The sequence below is a fragment of the Engystomops pustulosus genome, chromosome 6 (genome assembly GCF_040894005.1).
Source record: "Engystomops pustulosus chromosome 6, aEngPut4.maternal, whole genome shotgun sequence".
Lineage (NCBI taxonomy): Eukaryota > Metazoa > Chordata > Amphibia > Anura > Leptodactylidae > Engystomops > Engystomops pustulosus.
The window spans coordinates 40,135,625-40,157,210 of NC_092416.1; the positions used below are offsets into that span (position 1 = coordinate 40,135,625).

At 43.5% G+C, this 21,586-nt stretch overlaps 1 protein-coding gene across 1 annotated transcript; it reads left to right on the forward strand.

Moving 5' to 3' along the window:
- Positions 1–2,458: 2,458 nt before the first annotated feature.
- TEX12 (testis expressed 12) lies at positions 2,459–12,964 on the forward strand. The gene is made up of 5 exons (XM_072113240.1): positions 2,459–2,611; positions 5,184–5,259; positions 11,441–11,540; positions 11,617–11,668; positions 11,976–12,964. The coding sequence occupies exons 2-5, from the start codon at positions 5,191–5,193 to the stop codon at positions 12,118–12,120; spliced, it is 366 nt and encodes a 121-aa protein (XP_071969341.1). The 5' UTR covers positions 2,459–2,611; positions 5,184–5,190; the 3' UTR covers positions 12,121–12,964.
- Positions 12,965–21,586: the final 8,622 nt, after the last annotated feature.

Sequence of the window (21,586 nt, forward strand, 5' to 3'; positions counted from 1 at the left end):
CACTTTGCAAAAAAACACAATGACAAAACTATTCCCATAGAATTACATAATATTCTAGGCTTCTGAAGTGTAAACAATTTTCCAGACAGCGCCTGTCAATCTATGGGCTCATTCACACTGCCGTCTGCGGGGCCGTAAATGCGGCCGCGTGTACTTCCCCATAGACGGCAATAGCGGCACGGCGGGGATCCGGGCCACACACCGCAAAAAGATAGAGCATGCTTTATCTTTCGGCGGATGTGCAGCCGTGCGCCGCTGTTTTCTATGGAGGGAGAAGGGGTCACCTCCTCCTCACCTCCAGCACACAGTGGTATGCCCGCACGGCGGGCATCCCGCGTGTGAGTGTACCCTAAAGGACAACTAACTGTGAGAGGTAGAGATACAAAATAAGAAATGTCTCTCAATGTTCATTAACCCTTTCCACAAGCCTATACAGATACAATAATAATAAACAGAATGTATAAAACAAAACACAACAAGTTAACCCTTGATGTAAAATAAAGTAAGAAGTGATGATTTCGCATAGGGGAAATATTAAAATGCCCACAAATGTCCAAGGAAGAAAAACTCCTCAGGCACATAAAGTTCCCTTCTCAGATTCCCTAAACTACTATGAAGGCTCCTGATGCACCTAGACTCATCTTTAAATGACACTTATTTCCAACATGGTCCCAAAAAGTGCCAAAATAGGGCTAATTGGGACACTAAACCACCAATCCATAAGGGCCTCCTAATACTCCGCCTGGCGTTCTGGATCTACTAAGAGGCTCCAGGCTCGGGAAGCCTTATCCACCAGGTCTGACATGGTGCAGATATAAGCTATAATATCAAATGGTTTTCCGGGTAAAAGAGAAGGAAGAAGGAGTAGAGAGGTGGGGGAGAAGTGCAATGCACCACATTGGGGCACATTTAATAAGGGTCCGCGGACCGCATTTCCGTCGGGTTTCCCGACTATTTTACACCACATTTAAAAGTGATTACCTTCAAGAGGTATGTAGCATAATACTGGCATCGCCACTCCAGGGATAGGAGCCTTGATGCCAATCACATGTCTTTGCAAACTAGCATTTTGGTGCCAGCTGGTGCACCCACCCAGCAGGACAGCAAGCAGAGATCTAGGAAATCGTGAGGAATTTATCCAGAAAGTATATTGGAAAAAATTTAACATGAATTTGCCCCCTTTAAACTGAGTCTGCATCTTCCAGATGAAGATACAGCTGGATGCAATGGAAACAGGGAACACCCGGCTCCAGCATTGAGTTACAAATGCAGCAGACGCCATGTGATGATGTCATCATGTCTGCCAGCTTCAGAGCATTATAGAGAAGCATTATATTATCTGGGAGCAGAATAGGGGGTAGTGATGGGAATTACGGCTCTTCTTAGGCCGGCGCCACACAGGGCGCTTTGTCTGCGCTTGCAAACGCAAACAAAGTCGCGCCCACCGGGGCGGGCCTCGGCCCGATAGCATCGGCGTTTCTATAGAAACGCCTGCGATCGGGAACGAGCCGCCGGTGTTTTGCGTTAATTTAACGCGAAACACCGGCGGCTCGTTCCTGATCGCAGGCGTTTCCATAGAAACGCTGATGCGATCGGGCCGAGGCCCGCCCCGGTGGGCGCGACTTTGTCTGCGTTTGCGTTTGCAAGCGCAGACAAAGCGCCCTGTGTGGCGCCGGCCTTAGTGAGCTGGCTCATTAGGTTTTGCTCACTAAGAAGAGCCGGCTCTCTATTACATGTACAATAGGGGACCACAGGCCAGTCAATCACCTCACGCCACTCCACTTTTAACCCGATTGTATGGTTACAGGCAGGATTTAGGCCGGCGACACACGTGGCGTTTTGAACCCGTTTTTGGGCAGTTCGTTAGAAAAACACGTGCGTTTATGACCGTTTTTACCAATTATCTTAATTAAAATGGGCCAAAAAACACATGCGGTTTTTTAACGGACTGCTTAAAAACGGCCCGAAAACGGGCTCAAAACTCCTTGTGAGCCACGGCCTTAGTAAGCCATCTGCTCAGTGAGCCGCCTCACGTAGTTCATGAACAAGAGCCGGCTCGTTCGCAAATGAAACATCACTAAAATGGTGTTGTATTTGACTTTTTGGGAACTGTGGAGATAGGGGCTATGGGTGAAACGTGCCACATCTTTTGTCATACGTGAATCACTTCATTTTTTGTGATCCTATTCAACCCTTTTTTTGAGCCCATATAAGGAATTCTTGGGGGGGTAACATAATGTAATATTACCCTCCCAATTTACAGGGGAACTACTTAAGAAGTGACTCTTTTATCACTATGTTTTAGATAGAATTTTTTGAGTCATAGGTAAGTTTAGGTCTCGTCCTGTATATAGGAGGGTATATACATGCACATATTCTGGCACAGAGTTATAACACTATGATATCACAACTGCGTCACTACCCGCGCGGCCCCGCTATACCTCAGTTGCGGCCGGGCGGTCACGTGGTGTGGTTGTCGGCCTAACAGCGCATGCGCGCTGCAGGGAGCCGGCTTGACTAGTGCGCAGCGGCTTATGTGCGGTTCTTACTCGAGTCCATAGTGTGCACAGCTCCCTCAGAGCGGCCATACTCGCTGCACATTGCAGCCTCGGTAAGGATAGATGGTAATTCAGTGGTAGCAAGAGAGACGTTGCCATAACGAGACTATTGGTCTTCGGCTGTATTCACACTCAGGAATGAAGTATAATATACAAGTTTACTTTGTATATGAGCAAATTATTGCTCTTTTTAGCGCACATTTTACAAGGGCTTTTGTAGGGGATGAGATGAGCTAAGCTTACGTATTATTGTGCCCCCCCCCCCCCCAAATATAACCTGCACAGCAGTTGAATATACTGTACATGTATTGTATAGGACTACAGTGTGTATTATACAAGGATATTTATAGGGATTGCTCCAGTCTACAAGACGTGAATGGAAAACCTGGCCCATGTGACAACTAATGAACTGGAAGGGCTCTTGAAGGAAGGGTGGTGTTACCAGAGCCTCTCCATGCTGTAGCTTCATCCTGGTTGTTACACCGTCTCACCTTCCCCCTTCTCTGTGGAACTAGCCCCGCAAGGGCAGCAGCACACAGTAGGATGGAGAACTCTTGGTCAGTGTAAGAGCCTGTAAATCTACAACACAGAGGGGCTTTAGTGATGCCTCTCAGAGCCCTTATTAGCATAATTTAAAAAGTTGATTTTAGAGGGAAGGGGGCCATGGATAATAAATATACAGTGGCGGTGCCTGGATCTATGAGTAAGTGCCCCTGGTTTTCCAGTCTATAGAAAAAGTCACTGGAACTGCATAGACCAACCAAAGGCAAAAGCAAGAAAAACTAAAAAAAAAAAAAAATGGCCAGCAACCTTACAGTGTTTTCTTTAAAGTGATTTCTTCTTTATTTATTACACATTTAGGCTCCTTCCACACTTGTGAGTGTAATACGCTGAACTCGCATCACATTCGCAGCTTGTTCTGCTGGGATCGCCCGGCCCGAAGGCTGCAAACTGAACTGACGTGCTGAGTTCAGTTCTGGTTTGCAGCGTTCGGGCCAGGCGATCCCGGCAGCACAAGCTGCGAGTGTGATCTGAGTTTAGCATATCACACTCGCAAGTGTGGAAGCGGCAAAAATAGAGCAGAAAATCAGAGCAGAATCACTGTCCAACACGTTTCTGGTCACAAAAGACTCTTAGTCATTTTAAAGGAAACACTTTAACCCCTTAACGCTCTGTGCCGTAGCTCTACGGCGCAGAGGTATAAGGAGTGTATGAAGAGGGCTCACGGGCTGAGTCCTCTTCATACAGAGGTGGGGGTTTTTGCATTTTGCAGAAAACCCCCACCGCTAATAACTGCGGTCAGTGCTTGCACCGATCGCGGCTATTAACCCTCTCAAAGTCGCCGGTGGCGTATAAAAGACGGCGGCGCGCGGGCGCCGCCACCTTTATTACGATCGCTGCGCCCCCGAACGTCATCGGGGGGCGGCGATCGGTTGCCATGGTAGCCTCGGGTCTTCTTTTGACACGAGGCTACATGGCTTCTGCTGATTCGTTACAATGAGCCAGTGGCTCATTGTAATGAATGTGCTGCAAAAATGCCATATATTGCAATACAGAAGTATTGCAGTATATGGTAGTAGCGATCGGACCATCTAGGGTTAATGTACCCTAGATGGTCTAAGAAATAGTGGAAAAAAAAAAGTTTAAAAAATAAAAAAAATGTATAAAATATTAAAAATTCAAATCACCCCCCTTTCCCTAGAACGGATATAAAACATAATAAACAGTAAAAATCACAAACATATTAGGTATCGCCACGTCCCAAAATGCCCGATCTATCAAAATATAAAAACGGTTACGGGCGGCGGTGACCTCCGAGGCGGGAAATGGCGCCCAAATGTCCGAAATGCGACTTTTACACCTTTTTACATCACATAAAAAATTAAATAAAACATTATCAAAATGTCGCACAGACCTCAAAATGGTAGCAATGAAAACGTTGGCTCATTTCGCAAAAAATGACACCTCAAACATCTCCGTGCGCCAAAGTATGAAAAAGTTATTAGCGTCAGAAGATGGCAAAATTTTTTTTTCTTTTTTGTACACATTCGTTTAATTTTTGAAAATGTATTAAAACACAATAAAACCTATATAAATTTGGTATCACCGCGATCGCTCCGAACCAAAGAATAAAGTAGGCGTGTTATTTGGAGCGAAGAATGAAAGTCGTAAAAACTGAGCCCACAAGAACGTGACCTTTTTTTAAAAATTTTTCCACATTTGGAATTTTTTTCAGCTTCGCAGTACATGGCATGTTAAAATAAATAACATTACGTCTGTACACGTAAAAATGAAAAAGTTATGGATTTTTGAAGTTGGTGAGCGAGAAATGAGCGGAAAAACCCTGCGTCCTTAAGGGGTTAAGGCTGCTGTCCATTTTTGTTTGTTTTTCCTGGTAGGTGCCAAAGTTATGGGGATAATAAGAAAGATTTTACCTCTTGGTTCTAGGGAAAAGCAAGAAACCATCAAGAAGAAATATGCAACGTGTTATGTTTGTAGATGGAACAAGGCGCTGAATTTCAGAAAATAAATACAATGGCAAAATACTGTATGTACTTTTTTATATTTTAAAACTCAGGTTTTATTTGTGTATTTAGTTTTGTTTATTTTTTTGTATTTGTGCAGTGAATAAATGGAGAAAATGTCAAGCAGTACAGCAAAGCACGAAAGCAAAACTATAAAAAGGAAGATCGATAAAGAGGTGAGTATTCATCTACAAGTACATCACATTTTTATAACTTTAGCATTAAAGGGGCTGTACTAACTCGGATTGCTATCCCCTATCTGTAAGAAAGGAGATAACAAAGGCCCACATTTACTAAGGATTGTGCGCCAGTTTTCTGTCGGGCTTTGCCTATTCTTTTCAGTGCAAACTGCTTGCACAGGTATTCAAGTGTTTGAGATACATTTCTGGTGCATCCGACACATGCAAAGTCAGAAATTTGTCGCATGCATGTGAGACACAAATCATGAATCTGGCACCCCCTGAACACTACACAGGCAAACTGCACATACCGTGTTTTCCCGATTATAAGACACCCCCGAAAGTAGGACGTAGCGGGGGTGTAAGGGGGGACATCTAATGTAAGACGTACCCCGAAAGTTAGACGTAGCGGTACCTGCAGTAACCCAGACCAGCAGATGCCCCGCAGCAGCTCCATCGGAGGATTACAGTCTTATGTGGATGATGATGGTGGTAGTGAACATGTCGGCGGGGGCGGGAGCATTATGCAGGTTCTGGGAGCGGAGGGGGTATTGGTGGCTGCTGGGGGCAGTCTGATATCGGCTGGCGGGAGCGCGATGCAGGTTCTGGGAGCGGAGGGGGGATTGATGGCTGCTGGCGGCAGTCTGATGTCGGCCGGCGGGGACGGGAGCACGATACAGGTTCCGGGAGTGGAGGGGTAAAAATCGGAGGTACGGTACTGTATGTGGGTGGCGGGTTAGAGCCGGCCAAAGGGTCGGCGGGAGCTTGATGCCGGCATGTGCAGCGTGTGATTGGACCAGCGGCTGCTTCACGAGGAAGAAGCCTCTACCCAGCACTGCAGAGGAATTGATCCCATCGCCATGATGGTTCCAGGTACTGTAACCCTATGGGAGATGTGTGGGATACTGTATGGGGCTGTAACCCTATGGGAGATGTGTGGGATACTGTATGGGGCTGTAACCCTATGGGAGATGTGTGGGGTACTGTATGGGGCTGTAACCCTATGGGAGATGTGTGGGGTACTGTATGGGGCTGTAACCCCATGGGAGATGTGTGCGATACTGTGGTTTTTATGGTTAAAACAAAAATCTACATTTTTTTTCCAATATAAGACATACCCCGAAAGTAAGACATAGTGGGACTTTTGAGGGTAAAAAGAATGTAAGACACTGTCTTACTTTCGGGGAAACACGGTAGTACAGTTTTCACTGTTCTCAGTAAATGTGCCCCTACATGTGAAGTCCAGGTTCAACTGCTGGTGCCAACAAGGGACTGACTAATTGAATGAAGTGACAGAATGAACATGTGTCCAACCAAGTAATTACCAAACACAGCACTTAAGTATCTCATTCACTAAGGGAAAAGGATCACGCCTATTGCTTTCTTTCTCTTTTTTTTTTGTACAAATTTTCACAGTTTGCAGAATCAAGCAGCGTACCAAAGTTATCTGCCTCAAGGATTTAATGCGGTGCCAGTATTTATATTTGTACTCCAGATGTTTGTTGAACTTGTGAGACTTTTGGAATCTGAAATTGTCCCATTCTTTCGCCTAATAAGTCCCAAAACAGAGCATTCTAGACCCAGACTTATATTTGGTAACAACTATTATTTGGGACTAAAAAGTCACACACCACAAAAAGTTGCAAAAGTGAGACTAAACAGGCAACTCATCACATGTATCACAAAGGGAAAAAACCTGAGATACATGTAATGATTAAGTAGGCTGACTTCAGGAAACATGAAGAAGTGGCAGCCTAAAACTATGATACATGTGCCCCACTGACTATGATAGCACTGGGAAGCCAAGTGCAGTGCTAAGCAGTTTCTGACACTTATATGGAGCAGCATGACAGATGATGGACCTGCCACTTCATTTAGTTAGTGACATCACACTCAGAGTTGGTACAACTTCTTTAAGGTTATTTTGTCATGTAGAGTTAGGCCCCTTTCACACTTGCGTTGCAGCTCAGGACACATTGCAACATGTGAAAAACTGCCGTTTTTGTCTTTAACCCCTTAAGGACGCAGGGTTTTTCGGCTCATTTCTCGCTCTCAAACTTCAAAAATCCATAACTTTTTCATTTTTACGTGTACAGACCTGTGTGAGGGCTTATTTTGTGCGTAACAAATTTTACTTTCCCGTAATGTTATTTATTTTAACATGCCGTGTACTGCGAAGCTGAAAAAAAATTCCAAATGTGGAAAAATTGAAAAAAAAACGTCACGTTCTTGTGGGCTCAGTTTTTCGACTTTCACTCTTCGCTCCAAATAACACGCCTACTTTATTCTTTGGTTCGGTGCGATCGCAGTGATACCAAATTTATAGGTTTTACAGGCAGTCCCTGGGTTACATACAAGATAGGGTCTGTAGGTTTGTTCTTAAGTTGAATTTGTATGTAAGTCGGAACTGTATATTTTATCATTGTAACCCCAGCCAGAATTTTTTTGGTCTCTGTGACAATTGGATTTTAAAAATGTTGGGTTGTCATAAGAACCAGGAGTAACAATAAATCTTCATTACAGACACCTGTGATAACTGTTACAGCTGTTTATTGTAGTCTAAGGCTAAAGTACAATAAATTACCAATTACCAGAGGTCCGTTTGTAACTAGGGGTTGTATGTAAGTCGAGTGTTCTTAAGTAGGGGACCGCCTGTATTGTGTTTTAATAAATTTTCAAAAATTAAACAAATGTATACAAAAAAGAAAAAAAAATTTTTGCCATCTTCTGACGCTAATAACTTTTTCATACTTTGGCGCACAGAGATGTGTGAGGGGTCATTTTTTTTAAATGAGGCGACGTTTTCTTTGCTACCATTTTGAGGTCTGTGCGACATTTTGATCATTTTTAATTTCATTTTTTATGTTATGTAAAAAGGTGTAAAAGTCGCATTTCGGACATTTGGGCGCCATTTCCCGCCTCGGAGGTCACCGCCGCCCGTAACCGTTTTTATATTTTGATAGATCGGGCATTTTGGGACGCGGCGATACCTAATATGTTTGTGATTTTTACTGTTTATTATGTTTTATATCAGTTCTAGGGAAAGGGGGGTGATTTGAATTTTTAATATTTTATTAATTTTTTTTATTTTTTAAACTTTTTTTTTTTCTTTTTTTTTCCACTATTTTTAGACCATCTAGGGTACAATAACCCTAGATGGTCATATCGCTCCTACCATATACTGCAATACTACAGTATTGCAATATATGGCATTTTTGCAGGTCATACATTACAATGAGCCACTGGCTCATTGTAACGAACCTGCATAAGCCATGTAGCCTTGTGTCAAAAGAAGACCCGAGGCTACCATGGTAACCGATTGCCACCCCCCGATGACGTTCGGGGGCGCGGCGATCGTAGTAAAGATGGCGGCGCCCGCGCCGCTGTCTTTTAAACGCCGCCGGCAAAGTCCCGGCGGCGTTGAGAGGGTTAATAGCCGCGATCGGTGCAAGTACCGACCGCGGTTATTAGCAGTGGGGGTTTTGTGCAAAGTGTAAAAACCCCCACCTTTGTATGAAGAGGACTCAGCCCGTGAGCACCCTTCATACATCCCTTATACCTCTGCGCAGTAGAGCTACGGCGCAGAGCGTTAAGGGGTTAATCAGTTTAGAAATGAAATGCACTAGTAAGGCTACATTCACATTGAGGCACATTTACTAAAAATGGTTCAAACTGCACTAAGTGTGTAATACAGGGGGCGCCAGACATCATGAATCTGTTGCCCCTTGCATTACACACAGGCAGGCCACAGTGGCTCCCTGAATTGGCCCGACAGAGTGCACCACTTTTCTTCTGGTCTATCTTTAACACTATCAGCACACTTCTATCGGACTTTGCATGTTAAATCTGGCGCACGGTCCAATTGAGCACCGAAAACGCCACCTAATTTCTGTCGCATGATGCCTAGTGCGGCTGCGCCACCGTATAGTGCGGACCCTTCTGAAATACCTGTGCAAGCAGTTTGCACTAGAAAGAGCGTGCAAAGTCCGAAAGAAAACTGGCGCAAAGGCTTTTTGGTGTAAGACTTTTCACACTTTTTGGGGCGCAAAACCACCAGAATTGTGGCGCAAGTGCGTTAATACATCCCCCCATTGTGTTTTTTGATACACTGAAGGTATATATGACAGGAAAGCACCTGACTTGTATGCTGAGCGTATCCACAAGCGGAGGCATCCTTTTTGTCTCTATCTGATCAGTATGCATTGTATACTGTAAGAAAGTCAGAGCAACATATATATAGTTGAGGCGTCCATGATGGTAGATTCATTTCAGGTAGAAACTTACAATAAATAAACCCCAGTGGTTACCGGTTAGGGGTGTTCCAGTGTCAGATTGTAGAGAGACCACCTTGCAGCACACTTCGGGGCACCACAGAAAAGTTGTGATCATTTTACTAGACAAATATACTTTCAGTCTTGCTTGGCGTAGCTGCCAAAAGCTGAACAACACCTCCAAATAGTGTGCTTCTGCGCAAGAATTGCTCCATCACAAAAAGAAACAAAAGTATTTTAATTAAAAACATAAGTACAACAAAAAAGTTATATGTGAACACACACAAAAAAAAAAAATGTGCGCAAAACCTTTGTGTAGAGGAGCATAAGATTGTGTGAAATAGATTATCAAACAGCACAGGGTTGTTACAAAGTCTCCTCATTCTGCACTGCTGGAATTGTTATATGTACATCTTGTGCAAATCATGGAGAGAACTGCACTTACAATTCAGCACTAAAGGAAGTTGTCACAGAGCTGATGTCCCTGTACAACAGACGCAATGGCCAGGATCACAAATCCTTTACAGAGGACAGAAGCTGCCTTCATCACTATATGGACAGGCCACAGTATTTTGTCAGATTTTTCCAAAATTAAAGATTTGAGATACAGAGGTACAGCGCTCAGACTATGGAGATATCCATCTATCTATCTCCATATGTATTAGCCCTTATACTTCTCCTTATTGCATCCTTAACCAATTTTGGCTGAAGAAATAACTGTATGGAAATATATGGTTTTTTTCCATAAAGTTATAATTTATGACTGCATGAACTAACATTTAACCTAATGTAGCAGCTATGCGCGTACGTCTCTTCCTGAATTTGTTGTTTTATGTGCATATGTTCTTTTTGGATCACTAGAGGGCAGTATAACAAAGCATACTGAATATGTATACTAATGGAGACAATGGCGGGCCAAGGGCCTGGGATAAAATTGTATGACAGCACAGCCGCTGCATATATATATAATATATATACACACACACTGTATATACTTGAGTTTAAGTTACATTTTTCAGCAACACTTTTGTACTGAAAAATCCCCACTCGTCATATACTCGAGAAAATATATATAATATAAAAATAATAAACTTAATACTTACCACCGGTGCTCCCTGCAGCTCCTTTTCTCCCCGTTCCTCCCAGCCTCTTCTTGCAGCTCCCGGGTGTCTTTCTGGCAGGGCGGTCAAAGGCACATCAATGTCCATGCATAGACGTGGTTCCACCCATACTGCGAAAGGCCTCGGGGAGTGATGTAGGTAAGTATTAAGTTTATTATTTTTAAGGGGGCTGTGCTGGGCATTTTAGTACTGAGGTAGGCTATGCTGAGCATCTTATCACTGAGGGGGGCTGTGTTGGCCATTTTATTAATAACGGGGGCCCTTCTTGACATTTTATTACTAAGAGAGGCTGTGCTTTGAATTTTATTACTAAGGGGGGCTGTCCTTGGAATTTTATTACAAAGGGGGCGGTGCTTGGAATTTTATTACTTAAGGGGCTCTACTGAGATTTTTTTTACTGTTTGAAGGCTGCTGCTGGGCATTTTATTACTGAGGGTGGCTGCACTGGCCATTTTATTAATAAGGATGGGCTCTGCTGAGCATTTTTTTTTACTAATTAAAGGCTGCTGCTGGGCATTTTATAACTAGGGGGGAATGCTGTTGAGTATTTTACTACTAAGGGGGCTGTACTGGCCGTCTTATGACAGATTTAGCTTATACTCAAGTATATACGGTATACAGTATATGCAAAGGGGCAGGGTTTTTATCATGTGTCCTTATTCAGACCTTTCATTACTAGTGGTTGAAGTAAATTGCATAAAATAGCTATTTAAGACTTATAATGGTAGAATTTATATAAAATAAAGCATATGCCTAAATAAATTGCTGCTTCTGACTTACAAACAGAACATGGATCCTGAGCATGCGCAGTGTATGCCTCCCCCGAGCCGGCCGTCCCCCCTGTCAGACAACCATCAGGTGGAAAACTTTGAGTTGATGATGAAAGGTTGGTGTCAGAGCATTACTCTTTATGTAGTATACATTTCTACACTTGTCACAAAATGGTTTTTTTCTCTGTATAGATCTAAGCAAGGAAGTAAACCTTCTGTTTTCTAACTATGCAAAGACCCTGGGGTAAGTGTGCTTTCATCCTAGAGACGTTTTATAGGTAAACGGGTGAGATTTCACAGAAAAGAGGTAATTATCGGAGGATATTTCATCCCCTACCTGAAGAAGCCAATAGTGTGATGAGGTAACACCTGTTGACAGGTTCCCTTTAATACGCTGTGGCTTCAAACTGCGTGTCCCTCATTTAGATGTACATGTACGTCATAGAGATTAAGGCATTAAAGGGTTAAATGTTCAGCTACTATTTGTGTTTTGCATTTAACGTCCAAAACGATTTTAACCAAATCTTAACCGTTGATCTTTGTTTCTTCAGTGAAAGCTCCGCTCTGGATGTCTTACACGTTCACATGTTTGATGAAATCCTTAAAGAGGCCAGATCTTTGGAAACTCAGCTAAGACAGAAAAAAGAAGACCTTCGAAACCATCTGACCATGCTAGCCAAGGCATTACAAAGATAAAGGAACTTTTTCATTATTATTGTTGTGTAAATTACAAATGTGTAATTGGGAAATTTTTGGGACAACATATATTTTATAAGCCATGTAAAAGTGATGCATATGGTTCTAAGCGGTGCTACCCCCTTACCATAATAGTGTAATTATAGAGCGTAAGAATCTAAATAGTGTACAACCTATAAATAAGATTAATGTTCTTAAGAGTATTTATGACCTATCCAGAGGGGAAGTCATCAATATCATATTGTTGAGGATACATTGTTAAAAGTAGACAGTTAGGGTGCCCCTACTGCACCACCACAAATATGATATGGATGACCTAGAGAATCTACTACCGGTCTTGACCCTACAAAGTTACAGGCACTATATAACAGTACTGGAGATGTGTGGCCATACCATTGTGTGTGTTGTTAGTAGCAGCAGGACTGTGAAAGTGCATTTATATTTCCGGATCGTAGCTAGATTTGGAGCACTGGCGAGTTGGATCTCTCCACTCTACTGCATAGCTTCTCCCCTTCAATTTCAAACCAAAGCTGACTACATCAGTGGGAGTGGCTGTGCAGAAGATCACTGAAGAGCTCTGACCCACCAGGTCGCTTAAAAATCCAGCTACAATAACGGAATACAAAGACATTTTTCACAGTCTTGCAGTTACACAGCTCTACAGGAGCAATACCCAACACTCTCTGCAGCTGTGTATGGTAAAAGCTACCGACAAGAGATTCCCATTAAGATAGGTAATCTACATCAATATCCTAGATAAACCCTTATCCTTATTTGTACTCACCCATGCGAATAATAATTGTATTGTGTGTTTATGCTGTGTGAATAAATATTTTATGTTAAATACAGTTATATATTTTTTAAATGATCTGGTTAATAAGCAGCTCGTAGAGCTACCCCATTTTTAGCAGTGATTAACTTTGACACTGGCGCACAGTACAATAGAAGCGCTGCTTCTTCCCCAGACCACCCCTCCCACTCCATAGGCCGGTGGTGACTACCGGGCTTCATTCGGCAGTCACCGCCTCCTAGTCTCGCCCCCTCATGACCGCTGTAACGCTTTGAGCGCAATCCTATTGTACTTCTCAGCAGTGTCTGTTAGCTTTATCAGAGGGTTCCACTTTAGCAAGCAGCTCCTAGTGGCTTTTTTATGGGTGACAGGTTCCATTTAAGAGTTGTGTACAAACACCGCTAACATAGGAACTGCATGTGGTCAGTAACACATACAGTCATTTCCTGATTATGATAGTAATGTTGGTATTCATGAATATAAAATCAATGTCCTTACAGGGCGATTGTTAATGGACAGAGATTACATGACCCTCCATCTGCATCTTTCCAGTCATTTTGAGAGGCCTAAACAATAGTAAAACCCCATAAATTACACCATTTAAAAAACTACATCCCTCAACTTATGTAAAACAAATTTTATGAAGTTTGTTAACCCTTTAATTGTTTTACTTGGGTTAAAAAACTTGTTTTCTGTGTAACACATTGCATTTCATAGTGACAGTATTTAATATTCAATGTCATGTACTGGGAAGTGGGAAAAAATTTCCAATTGCAGGGAAATTGTTGAAAAAATGCATTTGCACCTTTTTGTTGTGGGCTTGGATTCTACGGCTTTCACTGTGCACCCTAAATCAGATGTCTGCCCTATTCTCTGGGTCGGTGTGATCACGGGGAGACCAAATTTATATAGGTTATATAATGTTTTGATACATTTACAAAGATTAAAACCTGTAAAAAAAAAAAAAGACTCCCCCCCCCCCCGCGCTTGTGACGTCATCGGAGGGCGGCGATCGCCCCATCCAAGATGCACAACCTTATAACCCAGTGTATGAGAGATCGGTCGTGTCAGACTAATCTGATTGGTTTCTACGAGGAGGTAGGTTCAAGACTGGATCTGGGAGACGCTGTGGATGTTGTATATCTGGACTTTTCAAAGGCATTTGACACCGTGCCACATAAAAGGTTGGTATATAAAATGAGACTGCTGGGAATAGGAGAAAATCTGTGTATTTGGGTAAGTAATTGGCTTAGTGATAGAAAAAAGAGGGTCGTCATTAATGGCACATTCTCTGATTGGGTTGACGTTACCAGTGGAGTCCCACAGGGGTCAGTATTGGGGCCACTTCTTTTTAATATTTTTATTAATGACCTTGTAGTGGGTTTACACAGTCAAGTTTCAATATTTGCAGATGATACTAAGCTGTGTAAAGTAATAAATACTGAGGTCGATAGTTTAGCATTAGGATTTGTGGAAGCTTGAGGAATGGGCAGAGAAATGGTTGATGAGGTTTAATGTAGATAAATGTAAAGTTATGCACTTGGGCCATGGAAACAAAAAGTATAATTATGTTCTAAACGGTCAATTACTTGGTAAAACTGAAGCTGAAAAGGACTTGGGGGTATTGGTGGATGGTAAACTTAATTTTAGTGACCAGAGCCAGGCGGCTGCTGCTAAAGCAAATAAAATAATGGGATGTATCAAGAGAGGAATAGATTCTCATGATAAAGACATAGTTTTGCCCTTATACAAATCCCTGATCAGACCACACATGGAATATTGTGTACAGTTTTGGGCACCAGTGTATAAAAAGGATATAGTACAGCTGGAAAGGGTGCAGAGGAGAGCAACCAGGATTATTAGGGGAATGGGGGGACTAGGATACAATGACTGATTACAAAATTTGGGATTATTCAGTTTAGAAAAAAGACGACTGAGGGGAGACCTCATTACAATGTACAAATACCTGAACGGACAGTACAAGGATCTCTCCAAAGATCTTTTTATACCTCGGCCTGTGACCAGGACAAGGGGGCATCCTCTACGCCTAGAGGAGAGGTGATTCTACCATCACCATAGACAAAGGTTCTTTACTGTACGAGCAGTGAGACTGTGGAACTCTCTGCCGCAGGAGGTTGTTATGGCGGACTCTATGTACATGTTTAAGAGAGGCCTGGATGCCTTTCTGGAGAAAAAAAATATCACGGGTTATGGGGATAAAACATTTATTTAATTCTTAAAGGTTGGACTTGATGGACTTGCGTCTTTTTCCAGCCTTATATACTATAATAAGATGGCGGTGCGCATGTAGTGGTAAGTTAGGTGCAGTAACAGGTGGGAGTCAGTTGTCAACTGTATGAGCTCTCGCCATACACCCCTATGTATGAGGACCGTATAGTTTGTCCTGGTGCGCGAAAGTGTTAATCAATTTGGACATGTAAGGGCTTATTTTCCGAAAGATTAGATGCACTTTACAAATACTTAATTTTAGACAGTTTTTAACTTGTTGATGAGATTTTATTAACTATTTATTCTATAGATCACTACGATTACGGTCATACCTCATTGATATAGTTTTATCATTTATAGTAGTGCGTCACGTGTCAGCAAGCCAATGCGTCTAGTTCCAGTAACCCTGCTCTCGACAATTGGTTAGTACGTGGTTTGCCCAAGGGTAACCACAGATGTGGCAATTGTAATTATCATATATACTCGAGTATAAGTCGATTCGATTACAAGCCGAGACCCATAATTTTAACACAAAAACCTGGGAAAACATATTGACCCGAGTATAAGCCTAATATATAGCATGCCAACTCATGCCCCCAGTAAATAGCCAGAAGCCCCTTGCTCCCAGTATATAGACTGGCAGCCCTCCCCCCCCAGTATAAGTCCAGCAGACCCTCTCCCCCCCCCCCCCCCAGTATATAGCCTGCAGTTCCTGCCCCCCAGTATATAGGCAGTAGCCCTCTTTGGCCCGGTATTTAGTCAGCCACTGCACCCCGCATTTAGCCAGCAGCCTCTGTCCCCCAGTATATAGCCTTCAGCCCCTGTCCTCAGTATATAGCCTGTAGCCCCTGCCCCTCAGTATATAGCCAGCAGTCCATGCCCCCCAATATATAGCCAGTTGCACCTGTCCCCCAGTATATAGCCTGTAGCCTCTGCCCCCCAGTATACAGCCAGCAGCCCATGTTCCCTAGTATATAGCCTGTAGCCCTTGCTCCCCCAGTATACTGCCTGTAAGAAAAAACAAAATGTGTACTCACCTTCCAACGTCCCCCGGCAGGTCCTCTTCTTTCCATCCATGTCCGGCATCAGCTCCGTGTCAGCGTGTGGTCCGTCGCATGCACCATGACTTCAGCCGCTTGCTGACAACATAGTGTGTGCTGATGGCGGCACACATGCTAGAATGTCAGCGAGCGGCTGACGTCATGCGACAAATTTTTTGTGCTGAAAAACTCGGCTTATACGTGAGTATAAACTGTTCTGTTCCCAGTTATGCATTCTAGATTTTTGTTGATAGGGGGTTGTGAGGTACAGATCAGACAGTTGACATGCAGGGCAAGTTACATGGTGTATGTAGCCACTTGCCCATGTCAATTATCCTATATAGGTAAAGCAATCAGGGATCCTAAAGGGGTGTTCCCATTTCAGCAAATTAATGTTAATGTTTTTATAATAAAAAGTTTTAAAATGATGTCCTTACAGTTTTCTAGATCTCTGCTTGCTGTCATTTTATAGAAAGCTTCTATGTTTACTTCCAGCAGGCAGAAATCTGACCACGGTCACACAGGTGCACGGTCACACAGCTCTGATTGCTCTCTATAATATTAATGAGCCGTGCACCTGTGTGACCATGGTCAGATTTCTGTCCACTTGAAGTGGACTCTGCTGTTAGTTCTTCTAGTCTGTACAATAGGGCCAGTTCTCTGAACCAGTCGGAAATCTGAGGGGCCTTGGTGATTTTTTCACAACCTTGAGATGAGGGTGCTTGCAGCTATGAGCATGCAGCCCACTAAAGATCTTTTGGCTTTGCTTACTATTATAGGGAACATAGACAACAGTATGACAACAGGAACGTTTTGCAGATTATGGCCAGTTAGGTCTGCTATTAATTTGCAGACTTGAGTCCAGAACGGTTGTAATACCCGACACTCCCACCAAATATGGGTCATGTAGCCTGGGGCTCCATGGCAACACCAGCATCTATCTGAAAAATTGGGATAAATATAATGGAGTTTAACAAGAACCACCGGGACAGTATTTTAAAATTGGTTTCTTGGGCTTTACTGGATGAAGATTATTTGTACGAGGAGGCACCTACCTTTATGCCTTTGATGTCCGGGTGGGCCGGTATGGCAACTAGTAGGTGTTTTATTACGAGTTCATATAACAGGGGGGATAAGGGTCATCCCTGCCTGTTGCCATTGTTGATCGTGAAGTTGGGGGAGAGTCCGGTTTATCCGAATATGGGAACGTGGGGTGTTGTACAGAGATATACGGGCCAACATGAGAGTGTTGATACCAATGTGGGTCAGAGTCGCCCGCAGGAATCCCCAGTCCACCCTATCAAATGCCTTTTCTGCATCTAGGGAGAGGGCTGTGAATGGAATAGAGGTTCGTGTGGTGTGATGTATCAGAGAGAATAATATTAATTTGATGAAATGGGAATACCCCTTTAACACCAAATTTCGTGAACAAGTGAGCTCCATCCTAACAGGACAAGGGGCACCAAGACTGATCCAACACTTGAGATCATGTCATAATGACCCCAAAAATATGTTAGAACATGTAGTCCCTTTGAGATCAGGCGGGACCGAGAAGATGGATCTTGAGGGTCAAATTGGGTTAAATAAAAAAGTAGACATAAGCTTCTTTCTCTAGTTAGGAAATATAATTATAAATAAAATTCTGGTAATGTGTGATCTGCATTGAAAACAAACTTGTTTTTTAAAGAGCCCTGCCTTACCTTATCTCCACTAAGCTCCACAAAAACTGATCAAACTTCTGCAGAAAAACAAATGCCTTGAGCTTTGGGGATGTCCTCATGTACATTGCTCAATATACAAAACTGCCAGGAAGTCCATACATGTATTATGCAGTGTATTTCCAGCCACATGTATCATTTATGTATACTTAACTATTTACTAGCTAACTCAACTTCATCAAGTGATCGACTTCCTGATATACAGCTAGTGGCTGCTTCACATGATAGTCTTCCCTTTTCAAAGGCATTCTGGGTCTTGTAGTGTTGTAAATGCTGAATGGTTATGCGTACCTTCCAACTTTTGGGCTAGAGAAAGAGGAACAATAAGCCTCACCCTCAAACATACTATATCTTCCTTAATGACCCCAACATAGTATAATGCTTCCTTCCTGTGGCCAACCCCCCAAAGACCCATATAGTACCCCCTTATACAACTCAGAAAGATATAAAACCTCTTTATCCTTCCTTTACATGTGTTTCATCACTTTAATTTATCTACCTTATACTCACATAATACTTTCTCTACTCCTATTCCTTCCCCCTCCTCATATTCTGACCCCTCTCTTACTCCCCTTCCTTTTGTGGCCCCTGCCCTCCATTCCTTTCATTTTGTGGTCTCCTGTCTTCCAACCTACTTCATATTGTGCCCTCTTGCCCTCCATCCTCCCTCATTTTGTCCTCCATCCTCTGAAAATTGTGGTCCCCTGTCCTACATCCTCACTTATGTTGTGGCCTCTATCCCTTCCTAGGTATAAAACAAAATAAAAACCTTACTTACCTTTTCATCTTTTCCCCGCAGTCCTGCTTCCTCCTCTTCATGGAGATCTGAGTTGAAGAGGAGATGGGGCGGGGCCAGATGAGGGGAGGAGCTACCTAGTGATCGAACAACTGAGTATTGGGTTCCCTGCTGCTGCCCGTGGAGAAGACAGAAGCACTATCTGCCAAGATTATAGTATTTGGAGGCTACTGCTCGGTCATAACAGGCAATTGTCACTGGAACTTTGCACTTTTCTCCTGTAACTGGGACTGTAAAGTGTACAAAAAAATCATTTAAAAAAGTAACGTTCTTTTAAAAAAGGGAATATTTTGCCCCACATGTCATTAACTTCCCCATATCCAACACCTACTTACCCCCAAAAACTCACGTTGCTATCCATTGATGCTATATTAGGAAAACAGCGTTGCAGTCAGGATTGGATCACCGCGGGGGATGGTACTAGCCGACACCTGGGACCGGAATTTAAGTGGCACCTAGTCTTCACCCGGGCCCGGCACAAATCAGGATGGTCTTGCTGTGGCAGGGTACCACCAGGTCGTTCCACAGGTGCAACTAGCCCGCGGTGGCAGCCAAGGTTGAGGTACCTTAGCAGGAGACAGTCTCGTAGTCAGATTCAGGGGCTCAGGGCAGGCAGCAGAGATGCAAGGTCAAGTCCAATCCGGAGTCAGCAACGGGAGGTCCAGGCAGATGGGACACAGGAATGCGGGAACTCAGGAGCAGGACACACAGGGACGCAGGAATATCACAGGGGAGCTTTCTCAATGGCTGGGCTCAAAGATCCCGGCAGGGTTTGTAGGAAGGGGCAGCTTAAATAGATTTCCTGAAAATGGCCCGCACCAATTAGTGGCACGCGTTCCCGTGCCCTAGGAGTCGGGAACGTGCGCGTATGGCCGAGGAAGATGGAGCAGGAGCTGTGACAGGTAAGGTGCCGGGGACCGCGCCAGTAGAGGGATAGAAGCATGGGTGAGCCCGCTATATGGGTCGCGGGATCACCCGTGACAGCCACATCTGTCACGGGTTTTAATTTTTGCCATAGAAAAAAGGCACAGAAAACTGATTTGTGCTTTTTTTTCTTATCCATTTGAGTTTTTTTGCTACCCTCCCCAATTTTCAGAATAGGTAGATTGGAGAGATGGGGCTAGGGCTAGGCTACTGCTGGTGCCTTTTATGTGAGTAGTTCACACTTCTAGTAGGGTTTTTAGTAAACAGGACAGCAGTATGAGAGCTACAACTACAATATCCTTCAAAAACATTTATAAAGGTATAAAAAAATGTCCGCATACACTTGTGAAAAAACTAGTGAAAAAAGACAAAAAAACCCCTACAAATACTCACCTCCGCTCCTCTTCGTCTTGATCCTGGTGCCGTTTGTCACTTGTATTGATACGCCTGGATCACCTAGAAAACAAAGTTATAATAAGCAGCACGGAGCAATGTCCAGCGCTCCAGGCTGCTAATTCACCCAAAGTGCTGGCGCAATGTTTCAGCCCCTCAATGGAACTACAGGCAGTCCCCGGGTTACATACAAGATAGGGTCCGGAGGTTTGTTCTTAAGTTGAATTTGTATGTAAGTCGAAACTGTATATTTTATAATGGAAGTTCTAGACAATTTTTTTTCTTTTGCCCCAGTGACAATTGGAGTTTCAAAATTTTTGGTGTAATTGGACCAAGAATTATCAATAAAGCTTCACTACAGACACCTTACAGCTGATCATTGCAGTCAGGGACTATAGTAAAGCATCCAGAGAGCTTCACCAGAGGTCACAGTGGGCAGAGGGGTCTGTCTGTAACTATGAGTTGTCTGTAAGTCGGGTGTCCTTAAGTAGGGGACCGCCTGTATTTTCAAGCTTGAAAAAAGCTCCATGGAGGGGCTGAAACGTCGCACATGCACTTTGGGTGAATAAATACCTTTTCGTCAATGGATGTGCTGCTTCAATGGTTCTTTTAGGATTATCGGTGTTCTGCCTTTGGGTGATGGCCCACGTGGCGTTTTTGATCTGTTTTTAAGCATGCGTTTTCAGTCCATTTAAAAATGCATGCGTTTGACCGTTTGCGTTTTTTAAAGGGACTAAAAACGCATGTTTAAAACCGGCATGTGTGGCATCACCCTAAGGCTACATTCACACTGCCGTATGGGGGACGTATATACGGCCGACATATATACGTCCCCCATAGGCCGCCGATATACGTCCCCCATAGGCAGCAATGGGCGCACGGCACCCTACACAAGGCGGCACCGCACCGTTTCGTACCCGGGAAAAAGATAGGACCTGTCCTATCTTTTCCCGTAATACAGCGCCGTGCACCATAGGTTGCTATGGAGAGGGGCGGGGGTGAGCTGCGCTCACCTCCTCCTCCTCTCCCCGTGCACTGCCGTTGCCCGCTACGGTACGGTACGGGCGGGCAACGGTAGTGTGAATATAGCCTAAGAGACAGGCAAGCTGAGGCTAGCATCCTCTCTTTCGGCTATAGACCAACTAAAACATCTGTGCTGCTCCACCTGTGTGTTTTGGGCTAAAAGGAGTAGAAACTCTGCAGACCAAAAACATCATTGCAGTTTTTTTTTATGTCTGAGGCTACAGAAAATCCTGGTGTGTAAGTGTAAAATAGTGAACCTATGTTCTCATTTTTGCAATAATAATTTAAAGCAGTAATAGTAAAAAAGTGAAAGTTGCTGATTTGAGTCTATTTCATAATATGTGATGGAGGCAGGCGTGGTGCATCATGAGTAATACTCTTCTACAAATGATACTATGTATTACCCTGCCGGTCCTTCCTTATCATGTTACCTCATTATCTCAGCGTATAACAGTGCAGCAGGACCTCTATGTTAGAATATAAGACAATGAGGGCACACGCTGTACATTGCTGCCACCCCAGGCTCTTATTGTGAAGTGCTGGTGCAGCTCTG

Coding starts and splice junctions, on each gene's coding strand:
- TEX12 (XM_072113240.1), top strand. CDS start 5,191: ATGGAGAAAATGTCAAGCAGTACAGCAAAGCACGAAAGCAAAACTATA. Junction 11,541..11,616: donor CTTTGAGTTGATGATGAAAG/GTTGGTGTCAGA, acceptor TTCTCTGTATAG/ATCTAAGCAAGGAAGTAAAC. Junction 11,669..11,975: donor AACTATGCAAAGACCCTGGG/GTAAGTGTGCTT, acceptor TTGTTTCTTCAG/TGAAAGCTCCGCTCTGGATG.